Source organism: Tarenaya hassleriana, unplaced genomic scaffold, assembly GCF_000463585.1.
Source record: "Tarenaya hassleriana unplaced genomic scaffold, ASM46358v1 Cleome3, whole genome shotgun sequence".
In the NCBI taxonomy this organism is placed as follows: Eukaryota; Viridiplantae; Streptophyta; class Magnoliopsida; order Brassicales; family Cleomaceae; genus Tarenaya; species Tarenaya hassleriana.
The window spans coordinates 8,794,075-8,808,510 of record NW_010966177.1 but is presented as its reverse complement, the minus strand read 5'-3'; the positions used below and the strand labels follow the sequence as shown (position 1 = coordinate 8,808,510).

At 38.8% G+C, this 14,436-nt stretch overlaps 4 protein-coding genes and 1 long non-coding RNA gene across 10 annotated transcripts in view; 3 read left to right on the top strand and 2 right to left on the bottom strand.

The window, feature by feature from the left end:
• The first annotated feature begins 1,214 nt into the window (after nt 1-1,214).
• LOC104820059 lies at nt 1,215-2,248 on the top strand. The gene is made up of 3 exons (XR_772907.1): nt 1,215-1,360; nt 1,571-1,775; nt 1,864-2,248. It is a non-coding gene; the product is annotated as an uncharacterized LOC104820059 (long non-coding RNA).
• Nucleotides 2,249-4,297: 2,049 nt separating this feature from the next.
• LOC104820055 (transcription factor PIF1-like) lies at nt 4,298-6,794 on the top strand. Of its 4 annotated transcripts, none has more exons than XM_010550408.1 (8): nt 4,298-4,498; nt 4,575-5,142; nt 5,312-5,386; nt 5,463-5,528; nt 5,715-5,780; nt 5,991-6,257; nt 6,359-6,434; nt 6,615-6,794. In XM_010550408.1, coding segments are annotated over exons 1-7 (1,089 nt in total). In that variant the 5' UTR covers nt 4,298-4,496; the 3' UTR covers nt 6,404-6,434; nt 6,615-6,794. The 4 variants fall into 4 exon arrangements, with proteins under 4 accessions (XP_010548710.1, XP_010548709.1, XP_010548711.1 ...); XM_010550407.1 differs by having other exon boundaries at nt 6,605-6,794; XM_010550409.1 differs by having other exon boundaries at nt 6,597-6,794.
• Nucleotides 6,795-9,440: 2,646 nt separating this feature from the next.
• LOC104820056 (transcription factor PIF1-like) lies at nt 9,441-11,631 on the top strand. Of its 2 annotated transcripts, none has more exons than XM_010550412.1 (7): nt 9,441-9,677; nt 9,759-10,281; nt 10,467-10,541; nt 10,618-10,683; nt 10,777-10,842; nt 11,011-11,271; nt 11,369-11,631. In XM_010550412.1, the coding sequence occupies exons 2-7, from the start codon at nt 9,760-9,762 to the stop codon at nt 11,468-11,470; spliced, it is 1,092 nt and encodes a 363-aa protein (XP_010548714.1). In that variant the 5' UTR covers nt 9,441-9,677; nt 9,759; the 3' UTR covers nt 11,471-11,631. The 2 variants fall into 2 exon arrangements, with proteins under 2 accessions (XP_010548714.1, XP_010548713.1); XM_010550411.1 differs by having other exon boundaries at nt 9,744-10,281.
• Nucleotides 11,632-11,737: 106 nt separating this feature from the next.
• On the bottom strand, nt 11,738-13,557 carry LOC104820057 (zinc finger HIT domain-containing protein 3). Of its 2 annotated transcripts, none has more exons than XM_010550413.1 (7): nt 13,429-13,557; nt 13,263-13,294; nt 12,888-12,929; nt 12,695-12,787; nt 12,318-12,406; nt 12,123-12,173; nt 11,738-12,056 (listed from the first exon to the last, which is right to left on the bottom strand). In XM_010550413.1, the coding sequence occupies exons 1-7, from the start codon at nt 13,509-13,511 to the stop codon at nt 12,033-12,035; spliced, it is 414 nt and encodes a 137-aa protein (XP_010548715.1). In that variant the 5' UTR covers nt 13,512-13,557; the 3' UTR covers nt 11,738-12,032. The 2 variants fall into 2 exon arrangements, with proteins under 2 accessions (XP_010548715.1, XP_010548716.1); XM_010550414.1 differs by having other exon boundaries at nt 12,695-12,781.
• A 690-nt stretch (nt 13,558-14,247) lies between these two features.
• LOC104820054 (26S proteasome regulatory subunit 4 homolog A-like) overlaps nt 14,248-14,436 on the bottom strand; it is a 3,045-nt gene continuing 2,856 nt past the window's right edge. Inside the window, exon 7 of the mRNA XM_010550406.1 lies at nt 14,248-14,412. The gene's annotated coding sequence lies outside the window, so the exon portion shown is untranslated. The remainder of the gene's footprint in view (nt 14,413-14,436) is intronic.

Genomic DNA, 14,436 nt, shown 5'->3' with positions numbered 1-14,436 from the left:
AGGGGGGGGGGGGGGGAGAGAGAGAGAGAGCTAACAGCAACTTTCTTGTTCTTATCTTATACTGGTTGTACTTATTACTACATGTTTTTTCATTACACCGCCATCATCAATCGTCATCACTATATTGTCCCTATTTATTTTTGTTATTTAATTCCTCGTCGCCACAGAGTATAAAAATAAAATAGAAAAAACTATAGTACCGTAATGAACACAATATTTATAATAAAAACGGTCGACAAAGTCTACAATAACTCTTTTCTTAGTATTAAAAACTGCTTTTTTAAAATAAAAAAAAACTACTAATCGAATTCACATCAATAATATGTGTACGGTTACAAACCTCTTTTCATAATAACTAACGTTTTAACTTTTTTATAATTAAAAAAAAAACAGTAAAAAAAGTGATATATACCCTTAATTAAAGTTAAAATATAATTAATATTCGTTAAGTTTATTGAAATTAATTAGCTTTAATTAAGGATAAAATTTAAAAATTATTTAGAAAATCTAAAATAATATCTATTTAGAAACAAAAAATTTTATGTATAACATCAACTATTAAAAAAAACAGAGGGAGTACGTATTTGGCATATGGAAATAAAAAATAAATAAATAAGAACGATTATCGGTAGTCGTGGTGTTCGGAGAGAGGGATTACCCGTGAAATATGCTATAATATGCATAGAATGACCAATATTACTTGGGATTTTACCAAAAAAAAAAAAAGATTACTTGGGATCCATCAAAATCATTAAGGTTTGGGAAAATTATTGTTGAAGGACATCGTCGTTTCCCTAAACCCGGCAGCATAATAATTCATGGGAAAAAGAATAAATAATTCTCAAATGAAATCTGGAAAAGAAGATTAATAATATGGTTCTTCGCTAAATGTGAAAAAGTATTTAATTTGCAACCATACCCCAATTATATATATATATATATATATATATTGAAGATCACGTAACCGCGATACATTGTACTTGGATGCTGGGGAGTTGCAAAAGAGAGAGAGAGAGAGAGAAACCACGTTTGTTTCCGTCATTTCAGAGCCCTAACTTTCTGGTGCATTCCATTCCGCTTGTGACCAAAAACATGAGTTTCCATTTTTGTACTCAAACTCAGATAAGTGTCGAAGAGACCGCATTCACAGAGAGAGAGAGAGAGAGAGAGAGAGAGAGCTTATCCTCTGCATACCGTTTTTAAATATATTTAAAAAAAAAACAAATTAATTCCAGAATTTTAGTGCAGATTGGGAATGCCGCCGTTTTTAACCGCGAAGAATCCTTTCGATTGTATACCAGATTCCGGCATTTCATCTGCCAGCCGAGGCATCGATCTTCCGACAGACAGCATCTGCAATGTAAGTTGTTCTTCCCTTGCATTAGGCCCTAATTCGACGTCTCAGGGAAATTGCTACGATCGCCGGTCAGCGGCGGACTTAGAAGTATCTGTAAGAGGGGCAATGATTATATATATAATGTTATGAAGTCGAGTTTTATTTTTTATGGGATATTTGATAATTTTATAAATTTTATTAAAAAAATATTTATACATTTTTTACTAAATTAAGGGGGCCTGTGTCATCGGAAAGCGGGACGGGGAACCTGCCGAGGACTGTACGGAACTTTACGAACTTCTCCATATTCAGAGGGAACAGTAGCAACGGCGGCGTTGAATCTGGACAACCGTCGTCCAGCCCAGCCCCTCCCGGGTTTCTTTGAACCATATCAGCAGTTGTTTCCTGGTCTCCACCCAATGCAAGCGTCCAGTTGCAGGTACTTTACCTCTTACAAAAGGTTTCTTTGAATGACAAACTGTGATGAATGAGGAAAAGACATGCTTTATTTCCAATGGTAAAATCAGAAAACAGAGCAGGCGAGTTCCAGTGGAAAAAGTAGGAAAAGAATCCGCCATCAGGTTAGTAATATAATTTTTTTTTTAAAATGTGATATGATACAAAAGCTCATGATAATTTCCATGGCAAATGGATACAAAATAGAAAGAAGAGGGAGACAATAAAATGCAAGTGCCTAGTTGTGTAAGGTAGGTCTAGTTGTTGCCTTAGCTCCAGGTGCGAGTGTTTATTTCTTGCCAAATAAGATGGACACTCACAAGGTTACTCACAAGACTCAAGACACCCGATTATTACAAAAAACATGGACAATCAACTTTAGTTAGATAAATTTTCTAGTTTTGGTTCCACCCCTTCTTATCTTATTGTACTATTGTCATTAGTTATTAGTCCATATTTTTTCATTACATCCCCATCATCAATCGCCATCGCTATTGTCCCTTTTTTGTTTTTGTTATTTAATTCCTCATCGCCAAAGATTGATTTCTGTCTAAAAATAAAATAGAAGAAACTATAGTACGTAATGAACACAATATTTATAATATAAACTTCGACAAAATGTACAATAACTCTTGTCTGAATATTAATATCTGCTTTTAAAAAACTACTAATCGAATTCACATCAATAATTTTTGTCAGTTTTCTTTTTCCTTCTCCCTTACCTGAAATTATTCAAGGCTACAATTAGAGGTGTCAATTTGGGTCCGAGACCCGAAATTCGGCCCAGTCCAGTCTGAAAATTAACGGGCTTTGGACCTAAATTTCTCGGTCCAAAAAAAATCGAGCTTTCAGATGGACTCGAATCGAATTTCGGGCTCAAGTCGGACCGATCCAAAAGCCCGATATTTAAAGAAGAAAAGAAAAAAAAGATTTGCAAGGGGATTTATGCGGGTCTGTTCGGCCCGACCCGACCCGACCCGAACCCGATATATATAGGGCCGGTTTTCGGACTTAACTATATAGACTCGAAAAAATGGGGCCGATCCGAGCTCGAATCCGAAACTTTCGGACCAAATGCGGGCTCGGACCAGGCCGATTGACACTTCTAGCTACAATTACAAACCTCCTATACGTATCATTTAGTATATGAGAATGAGAAAGAATAAAATAAAATAATTTTGTAAATGATTGTATTTTTTAAAAGATTACGTAAGACGATTACCGGTAGTCGTCGTGTTTGGAGGGGTTTAGCTGTGAAATATGATGCTCTCTCCGTTTCATATTAAATGACGTTTTGGAATATTTTTTTTTTGTTTCAAAATAATTGATTTTTAAGATTTTCCATGTAATTTTAATCGTTTTTTCTAAATTTATCTCTTATTAATAATAATTAAATACTCGGATAATAATTATTTATATAATAAATAAGAGTATTTTGGATAAATTCTGGTTTTTATATATCTTTAACATCACAAGAGGGAGTATATATAATCTGCCTAGAATAACCAAGATTACTTGGGATCCATCAAAATCCTTATTATTTTAAGCAAATCATTAAGTTTGGGAAACTTATTGTTGAAGGACACCATCGTTTCCTTAAACCCGGCTGCATAATAATTTGTGGGAAAAATATTCCCCTATTTCTAAATAATTGCCGTTTTTAAAAAAAATAAAAAATTATTTATGCCCTTATTTATTATTTTTATTAAACATTCTTTGTAATTTCAATAAATAAAAAATTACATTGTCTTAAATATTATCTTTAGTGAATATTAGTGATTTTACGGTAAGAAATTAGTTAAGAGGCACAAACAAATTTAGAAAAAGTTAAAGCCTAGAGGTAAATTCAATTCAAAATTTTGAATTGGATTTCAATGTTTATATATTTAGATTCAAAAAATGATAACAATTTAAGAAATCAAAATAAAATTTTCATCTATGAATAACAAAGAACTTAAGAGAATATAGAAAACCTGATGAAAAAAAAAAAAGATTTAAAAAATAGTAGTAGACAAAAAACAATATAATTAACACTCCACGTTCTCACTCAAGTCCTATAAAAACAGTTTTGAGTATAAAACCCGTTTTGTTAATGAAATTGGTTGTTTTTAATTAAGGGGTAAATTGAGTTTTTTTTTTATTAAATTCTCAAATGAAATATGGAAAGAAAGATTTAATGATATGGGTCTTCGCTAAATGTGAAAAAATAATTAATTAGCAAACTGTACTTTAAAAAAAATAAAAAATAAAAACCGCAACCCTAATCATATTTATTTATTTTAAGGATCACGTAATACAAAAGACGGAGAAGGCAGTATAGAGCGTAGTTGGGTGCTGGGATGGACAAAAGAGAAGAGAGAGAGACCACGTTTGTTTCCATTACTACGGACATTTTGGTGAATATTACCAAAAACACGAGTCCCCGGTTTTTGTACACAAACTCAGACAAGTGTGGAAATATCGAAGAGAAAGAGACCACATTCATATATATATATATAGAGAGAGAGAGAGAGAGAGAGAGAGAGAGAGCTTATCCTCTGCATACAAACTACAAACCGTTTTTATATAAAAAACAAAATAATTCCAGAATTTTAGTGCAGATCGGGAATGCCGCCGTTCTTCACCGCGAAGAATCCTTTGGATTTTTATATCAGATTCCGCCATTTCATCTGCCTGCCAACCCAGGTATCGATCTTCCGACGATATGTAAGTTCTCCTCCCTCTCTCCCTCTTCAATATATCCGATCCTGCTTTTTGATTCTGATTTTGGCTTTTGCATTAGGCCTCAAGATGACCTTATGGAGCTGCTTCGGCACTACGTCCCAGAATCTCCCCGTATCTCCGACGATAATCCATCCCCTCCTCCGCCGGAGCTCGCCGGAGCAGCAGCAGATCCTCCTCCTCCCGATCAGAATCTCTTCATACACGAGGACGAGATGGCGTCTTTGCTGCATTATCCTCTCCACACTCCGCCGCTGCAGGCGACACCGACCAGTCAGGTTCCCGTGCCGACGCCACCGGTTCCACCGGAGAGCGGGACGGCGAACCTGCCGAGGACTGTACGGAACTTCGCGGACTCCTCCACATTCAGATGGAACAGTACCACCGGCGGCGGAGGCGGCGTTGATTCTGGACAATCGTCGCTGGTGATGAGAGCATCTTCTCCGCTGGCGGCCGGATACCATGTGAAGCGGTGGCCGGGATGCGACGCTGCGGCGGCGTTGTACGAGATCTCCGGGACATCGTCTTCGAAGGGCGAGGCGGAGAAGTCTTTCTCAGGGACGGAGATTGCCGGAGATCGGAAGCGGAGGGGGAGAGAAGCCATTGACGGAAGCGAGTGCCGGAGCGAGGTGAGTCGAGGTCCGAGTTGGCTGCTACTCTTTATCCGTTCCGGCTCTGTCTATCGTGTGACGTGACGTGGCGACGTGGCCGTGCCACGTGTACCTTTTTAAAATTACCCGGATTAAAAAAAGTTACTCAACAAAAAACTAAAAGTCCTATATGTTTCCTGATGTACAGGAAACGAAACAAGCTTCTGGATCAACTTCCAAGAGAAGGTGTCGATCCGCAGAAGTTCATAATCTTGCTGAAAGGGTTTGTAGCTTTTCCCTCCAATCTCTGCATACTGAATGTGTTTCTTTGCCGTAAAATCTTTTGTAATGTGTTGCAGAAACGGAGGGGTAACATCAACGACAAGCTGAGGGCTCTGAAGGAAGTTATGCCGCACTGCAACAAGGTCTCTTGTATAATTCATGAAACTTATCGCTCAAGTAATGTACGCTTGGTTCTGATTTGATCAGGGGTGTCAATTTTGTTCCGATTCCCGAAATCCGAAACCCTCGGGCTGAGTGCGGGTTCGGGCCGGCCCTTTTGGCACCCTTCGATTTGATACTGTCTGAATTTCTTTCGGTTGGGATTTCAGTCGGATAAAGCTTCGGTATTGGATGAAGCTGTCGAGTACACGAAATATCTTCAGCTGCAACTGCAGGTGTTGTCTTGTGACCATTGTTGTCTCAACAAAAGATTCATCCTTCTTTTCTTATTTTGATTGCCCGTCCATCTTGCTTATCAAAATGTCAGACGGTCATATACTTTCCATTGATGCAGTAAGTTATGCCTGTTGTGAGAATCTCAAGTCTCTCTGTTTCCTTGGATTAAGAGGAGATTTGGGCATGAAATCAATCAAATGTTCACGCAGATGATGTCAATGGGATATCATGGTATGCAGCACATGGCAATGGGCATGAATCCGTCCATGCCAGCCATGTCTCATAACCATATGGGTGGCCCACCATTCCCAACCTCACCCTTCCCTGTCCCGTCCAGAGTTCATATACCGAGCCAGCAGGCAGACCCGGCGGTGCAATCACTCCAGCCGCCGTGGCAGCAGCCCTTCCCGAGTTTCTTTGAACCATATCAGCAGCAGTTTCCTGGTCTCGACCCTATGCAAGCGTCCATGTTGCAGGTACTTTATCCAAACCCTGTTCCTGGTTTCGCTTACAAAGGTTTCTTTGAATAATAAACTGTGATGGCTGAGAAAAAGATATGCTTTATTCCCAATGGCAGAGTCAAGAAACAGAGCAAGCCAGTTCCAGTGGTAGTAGCAAGTAACCCGAGGAGGATCAAGAGAACCCGCTGTCAGGTTAGTAATATATATTTGCCCCTTCTTCAAATTCAGATTGAAACCTGACTCGGTTCTTGCAGATGAAGAACACAGTTTAGGTACAACTCCTTAAAAAAACAACCTTTGTATATGAAAGAAGAAACACGAACCACTTGTTCACGAACTCAACTGACAGATTAGATTTGCAGGGCATTTCAGGTTGACGTTTGGAACAGAGTCAACGCAAGATGAGAGAGACAGAGAAGGGGAGAGAGAGAGAGAGAGAGAGCTAGCAGCAGCTTTCTTTTTCCTTGTTTTTAACTTTTGCCATGTTCTTGTTGTTGGAGCTCCCGCTTCACGGGATGTTATATCAGATTTTAGATTTTCGTTTACACGACAGACCAGACCATATTATATTAATCTACAGTTATAGCAAGTGTCTTAACTGTGTCTCATGGTTCATCAAACCCGACATTACCCAAAACCATAGCACCTAACGAGAATGAGAACCACACAAAGGGAGAGAAGGGGAAAGAGAAGATGGCTATGGGTGAGAGTACGGAAGCATTGGCCCGAGTCGAAACAACCGATGCAGCAGCTCATTGAGTTCAAGGAGGAGAGGAAGAAGGATAAGGACAAGAAAAAACACAAAGAAAGGTAAGGATCATAGTGATTGCACGCGATTTAAGGACGAAGGAAGAGGAATTGGGTTATAGAGAGGGCTCTTTGAAGGAAAACCTTAACGAAAACACAGCGCAGTGCAACGAGAAGATGGATGACGTGAGCCGTAAGGCAGAAGGTTAAAGAGGATGAGTTGAAGAATCATTCGAACAGAAGTCTGGGGAGTTGAAACTGGAGATTGAAGAGTTGTAGGAAGGAGGGTTTACATTTGTTTGGGTCACTAAGAAAAACACTATGAATTTTAGGATTGTTAAGATTCACAACAAGATGCCAAATTTTGATCAATTCTTGCAACAATAATATTATTTAGGGAAAATCGTCATAAAAAACTGTACTCTTTAAATATAGACAAAAAAATCATGTACTTCTTTTATTACAAAAAATCCCTACACTTATCCTTATTCGCATCAGATGTCAGACAAAAAAATCCTGTACTTTTTTTATAACCAAACAAACTCTATACTTATACTTATTCATCGAAATATATACTTGTATTTTATAAATTCTAAAAAACAAACTCCTAAACGCAAACGCAAAAAAAATGCGATAAAAAATCTATTTTAACCTAACCCAACCGATATATACCTGAACCGAATCAAACCGATTAAAATAATATACCAAATTGGATATGAATATTTCAAATCTAAAATAACCGAACCCGAAATAACTGTAAAACGAATAAACCAAATTCGAATTAACCGTAACCAAATATAACTGTTTATCTACCTATATATCATCAATTAATATCCAATATATTCTAAATTTAATTAGAAAAATTAATATAATGATATTGGATTCATTCGAATTTGAAATATTCATATCCAATCTGATATATTATTTAAATCAGTTTGATTCGGTTTGAGAATATATCGGTCGGGTTCGGTTAGGTTATTTCGGATTTAAAATATTCATAACCAATCTAATATATTACTTTAATCGGTTCGATTCGGTTCGGGTATATATCGGCTGGCTTAGGTTCAAACAGATTTTTTATCGCACTTTTTTGGCGTTTGCGTTTAGGAACTTATTTGATAAAATTTATAAAGTATAGATATATTTTAGCGAATAAGTATAAGTATAGGGTTTGTTTGGTTATAAAAAAATATACGGTTTTTTTGTCTGACATCTGAAAAGTAGAGGTATATTTCTGCGAATAAATATAAGTATATGATTTTTTTATAATAAAAAGGTATAGAGTTTTTTTGTCGACATCTGAAGAGTACATATATTTTTTGAAGGTTTTTCCTATGGACCAGTTTATTGTGAATCATGATCCAATATGCACAGACAGAGTAACCAAGATTACTTGGGATCCATCAAAATCATTATTATGTTAAGCAAATCATTAAGGTTTGGGGAAATTATTGTTGAAGGACACCACACCATCGTTCCTTAGACCCGGCATGATAATAATTTATGGGGAGAAAGATAAATAATTCTCAAATGAAAAACATTTAATTAGCAAACTGTAACATTTTTTTTTAATAACAACCATCGCAATTCTAATCATATTTATTTATTTCATTTTAAAACAAAACTGTACTTTGATGTTGGATAGACAAAAAAGAAAGACTACTTTGGTTTGAAGGGTGTGTCAATTTTAACTTGAAATTGGATCCGAATTTATTAAAATTAAATTTGATTTTGGGTTCTTTTGGACCAAAATTTTGGATCAAGTCTATGGATCATTGATCCAATAAACCAAACCCAATATTAATTTTGATCCAATTTCTAAAAAATTTTGGAAGAATAATATCTAGATTTTTCTATAACAAATCTAGATAATTATAATAAAATTATTATAAAATATTATATAAAACTCTAGATTTTGAATATTTTAATGTAAGATTTTTATATAAATAGTTGTAATCATGGGGTTATAAATACTCCATCCCTCTCATTTGTATAATCAAGAAAAATCAAAGAAATAGAAACTCTTAAGTATAAGTCTTTCTTCTAAGTGTTTTTCCAATTTTTTTCTTAGAGTTTTCTTAATTTTTTCGAATTCTTTTTCGGGTTGTTCGATTTAGGTCCGGTGCTAAGCACTGCGAGAAGATTCTCTTGGTCTCTTCTTATAGAACCCAATAAAAAAATAAGGGATTTCAAATTTAAAAATATAGGCTCGAAAAGTTTCCGAAAGCGGCCGACCCAATCCAATCCGAATACTAGTTCTATAAAGTCGGGTTTTGTGTTTTAATTATGAAGTCCGAAAAAATTCAAGCCGACCCGAACCCTAATCCAAAACCTTTGGACCGACCCAAACCCTAATCCAAAACCTTTAGACCGAGTGGGGGGTTCGGGCCGACCGGCTCAGCCGGATTCACACCCCTATTTGTTTCCATTATAACGGAGCCCTAACTTTTTGGTGTATTTTATTCCGCTTATAACAAAAAACATGAGTTCCCAGGTGTGTACACAAACCCAGACAAGTGTGGAATATCGAAGAGCCAACATACAGAGAGAGAGAGAGAGACCTTATCCTCTACGTACAAGAACAAACCATTCGTCACCTCGAAGAAACGTCCTTTCGGTTTTGTATAAGACACCGGCATTTCAGCAGCCCGCCGCCTGAGGGATCGATCTTCCGACAACATCTGCAATGTAAGTAGTTCTTCCCTCTTCAATCTTTCTGCTTTTGATTCTGATTTTGGCCTTTGCATTAATTAGGCCTCACGATGATAGTATGGAGCTGCTTCGGCACTACGTCCATATCCCCGACGTTAATCCATCCCCTCCTCCGCCGGAGCTCACCGGAGGAGCAGCAGATCCTCCTCCTTCCGATCAGAATCTCTTCATCCACGAAGACGAGTTGGCGTCTTTGCTGCATTATCCTCTCCTCTTTTCCACCTCGACTGTTCTTCACGATCCGCCGCAGCAGGCGAGACCGACCAATCAGGTTCGACCTGAGAGCAGGACGGCGAACCTGCAGAGGACTGTACGGAACTTCTCCATATTCAGAGGGAGCACTAACACCGGCGTTGAATCTGTAAAACCGTCGTCGGTGATGAGAGAACCGCCCCCGCCGCCGGTCGGATCCGATGTGACGCGGCGACCGGGCGGTGGTGTAGCGGCGGCGTTGTACGAGATCTCCCGGACGTCGTCTTCGAAGGGCGAGGTGGAGAAGACTTTCTCACGGACGGAGATCACCGGAGAGCGGAAGTGGAAGGGCAGAGAAGCTATTGACGGAACCGAGTGCCGGAGCGAGGTGAGTCGAGGTCCGAGTCGGTCGCTATTCCTCTTCCGTTCTCCACCTTGGCGCACACTTACTTTTAGTGCCTTAGCCTCATCTGGTGACGTGGCCGTGCCACGTGTACCTTTTTAAATACCTGGATTAAAAAAAGGTTACTCAACAGTAAAAACTAAAAGTCCTATCTGTTTCCTGATGTACAGGAAACGAAACAAGCTTCTGGATCAACTTCCAAGAGAAGGTGTCGATCTGCAGAAGTTCATAATCTTGCTGAAAGGGTTTGTAGCTTTTCCCTCCAATCTCTGCATACTGAATGTGTTTCTTTGCCGTAAAATCTTTTGTAATGTGTTGCAGAAACGGAGGGGTAACATCAACGACAAGCTGAGGGCTCTGAAGGAAGTGATGCCGCACTGCAACAAGGTCTCTTGTATAATTCAAGAAACTTATCGCTCAAGTAATGTACGCTTGGTTCTGATTTGATATTGTTTGCATCTCTTTCGGTCGGGATTTCAGTCGGACAAAGCATCCGTGCTGGATGAAGCTGCCGAATACACGAGATGTCTTCAGCTGCAAGTGCAGGTGTGTGTCTTGTGAAACACTGTTGTCTCGACATAAAGATTCGTCTTTTCATGCTCCATCCATCCATGCACATGCATTGCCATGTCGTCAACAACATTTGACCATACTATGAAGGACGTCAAAATTATGGTGAGGTTTTAGGCCTGAAATCAATCAATTTTTACACAGATGATGTCAATGGGGTATCAGGGTATGCACCAGAACATGCAGCACATGCCAATGGGCATGAATCCGTCCATGCCAGCCATGGCTCATAACCATATGCGTCGCCAACCATTTCCAACCCCACCCTTCCCTGTCCCGTCCAGAGTCAATATACCGAGCCAGCAGGCAAACCCGGCGATGCAATCATTCCAGCCCTTCCCGGGTTTCTTTGGACCAGATCAGCTGTTTCCTGGTCTCGACCCTATGCAAGCATCCATGTTGCAGGTCCTTTATCCAAACCCTATTCCTGGTTTCGCTTGTAAAGGTTTTCTTTGAATGATAAACTGTGATGGCTGAGAAAAAGATTGCTTTATTCCCAAAGGCAGAAATAAGAAACAGAGTTACAGAGCAGCCCAGTTCCAGCGAGTCTAGTAGTAGTAGTAAGGAACCCGAGGAGGATCGAGAGAACCAGTCATCAGGTTAGCAATACTTGCCCTTTCTTCAAACGCAGAATGAAGTATGAAACCCGACTCGGTTCTTGCAGATGAAGAACATAGTTTAGGTACAACTCCTTAAAAAAAAAAAAACCTTTGTATATGAAAGAAAAAACATGAACCACTTGTTCAAGAACTCAACAGATTAGATTTGCATGGCATTTTAGGTTGACGTTTGGGACAGAGAAGGAGAGAGAGCTAACAGCAGCTTTCTTTTTCTTTGTTTTTTGCAAATGTTCTGTTATTGGAGCTCCCACTTTCGATACGTAAAATTTAGTAGACGCAGTTGGATTTTAGAAGTCGGGTTTACATGACTGACCATATTATGATCTATAGTTATAGCAAGTACTTAACTGTGTCTCACGGCTCATCAAACCCGACATTGATTCCTAATCTAAAGACCCAAAACCATACATTCTTTGTTGGCATAACTTCATTTACAAGTTTCAGTTCACACGGAAAAATTACCCGTCTTCAGCTCCTGAACTGTCCACCAATATCAGAAGCAGCCATTGTCACAAACAATTCTGCAGCTATGCCTACCGGTCTTGATCACGAGGAAATATGCGACAGAACCTGAAAATTAAGACTAGAACTTGATCACTGATTCTTTTGACGGTAACCCATGAGCTCGTAAAGTACCTTATCGGTGAATACGCGGAAAGCCTCCACTCCCATGGCTTTGTCGAGTTCCTGATGCAAACACACGCTGTTTTATCAAAAAAAAAAAAAAAGGAAGCTTTGTTCTTTTCCCATTTTCAGTAAAATAGAACTGTCAAAGGGGAAAAAGGAGAAGGAAAAGATTGAATCTTGATGAAGAGGATGTAGGTATCTCACAAGTAAAGGGTCAGACGAACTATCGATATCGCGAATGAGCTTCTGGAGGGATTCGTCCTTTAGAGCTTCACATACTTCGCTCGAAGAAGCTGCAGCATAAAAGAAAACATATATTCTTCAGAGTTAGTATTAAAGTTTCCGGCGTTAGGAATGGCTATGGATCTAAGTATTCATATCTTCCAGAATTTAATAGAAGCTTCCCAAGTCCTTATACAAAATCTCTCAGCTTTACTGAAACGGGAGAAGGGGCGAATGCTATAGCTGCTGAAGGTATTGTTATCTGATCGATGCAAGCATCCCAAGGGACGATACGAGAAAAGGAATTGCATTGTTCAACTTGTGGATTCATATAATCGGCCAAGTCTTGAGCTAATTACCTAAAGCTTCCAGCTGTGTCTTTTGTACAACTTGGCTGGCTTCCTCGACGTGTACTGGCCTTTCCACCGGGACTTCCTTCAGTGGAGCTGCCGCTTCGAAACCATAAACACGAACTCGAAACCCTTCAGCACTTTCCGGCAGTACAAGAAAAAGGGAACGCAATTCCAAATTCCGCCATTAACAATACAATACCTGGTTTCTCCTCGTTTGAAGAGGGCTTAGCACATGGAGTCTCTGCGATTAATTTACTTTTATAAGAAAGATACCATCAATAAAGTAATTGAACGAACCAGGATTCACCCAAGATTCTTATGTATTACACTGAGATAAGACAACTACAGACAGGTTTCTTCTCTTGGGGTACCAAACAAACAAATTACTGACAATAAAGGAATATACCAACTTTGATACTCATTCTGGAACCCAGCTAAAAAAACAACAGATCGACAAAATCAAGCACTCAACTCGATCGAGACGGGGAATAATTCACACAGAAAAATTCATGAACTCGACAGAAAGGAGCCGGAAGAGAAGTATTCAAATTCAGAAAGAATAAAAACCCGTTACCTTTGTGCTTCTTGAAACACGAAAGAGAGCAGCTGCAACCACAGAACGAAGAACATTCATGAAAAATGCCCGAAACAAAACAAAAAAAAAACCCCAAGAAAATCGAGAAACGAAAGAGAAATAAAAGCCGCCGAGAGCCGAAATTAGAATCAGAAGGAAGACATACTAAGGAGCAAGACAAGAGGGGCACTTGTATCTTGACTGCGCTTTCTCGCAGATTTCGCATGTTCGAGCAGCTTGGGGACGCATCTCCACGCAGAGAGAGAGAGAGAGAGAGAGAGAGAGAGAGAGAGAGAGAAGCTTAACTTGAGAAGAGAAACGCGAATAAGAGATTTGTAGTGGAAAATCACCGAAAAGCCCATGGACTCGCGATGTGTTTGCTTGGGCTGACGAACCTTTTTTTTTTACGAGGGATAAAGCCCTTTTGATATGGGCTTTATCCGGTTCTGAGAAAAACATTTTACGAATTTTTAAAAATTTTTTCTACCTTTTTTCTTTCTTTTAGAAAAAATCTTTGATAGAGTTGAGGCGGTACGGAAGCTAGCATTGATTTTATATATATAAAAAATGATCACAAGAAAAATAACATTGATTTTATATATAAAAAAAATGATCACAAGAAAAATAGTTGAATCGTGGACGGATAAAACAGGGCGGTGAAACTATCAAATGACAAGTCCGGAGAGGGTTTCATGGTGGAGGAGACTCTCACGCGCCTTTATGCGTCGAAAATTCGAAATGAGGAAAAACTCGCAAATCATCTGGACCATATAAATATAAGTTAACCCATCAAAATGTCGCGAGTGTAATACACACTCTAGTAGTGCTGTGGGTTCTTATTGAACATGTGAGAAGTTTATTTTTATAACATGCAGTCTTTTGTTGCAAGCATAAATTTTTAAATATACGTTCATGTTAGCATTAGACAATCCACAAAAAAAAAAAAAAAAACTATTACCATATAATACGAACACTCCAACAAAAACGACAAGTGATCAACTTGATCGATGTTTAGTAGTTCAATCCTTGCCTAATCTTTTTGTTTTTTTTTTACAGAATTGAGTGTGAACCCACCAAAGGTGAAGAAGCTGAATGTTTCGTGGCCAGATGAAGGAACCACCATTTTTAACATTTGGGCAGAAAGAAACGACTGGAAATCCTCAAGAGCAGGAAT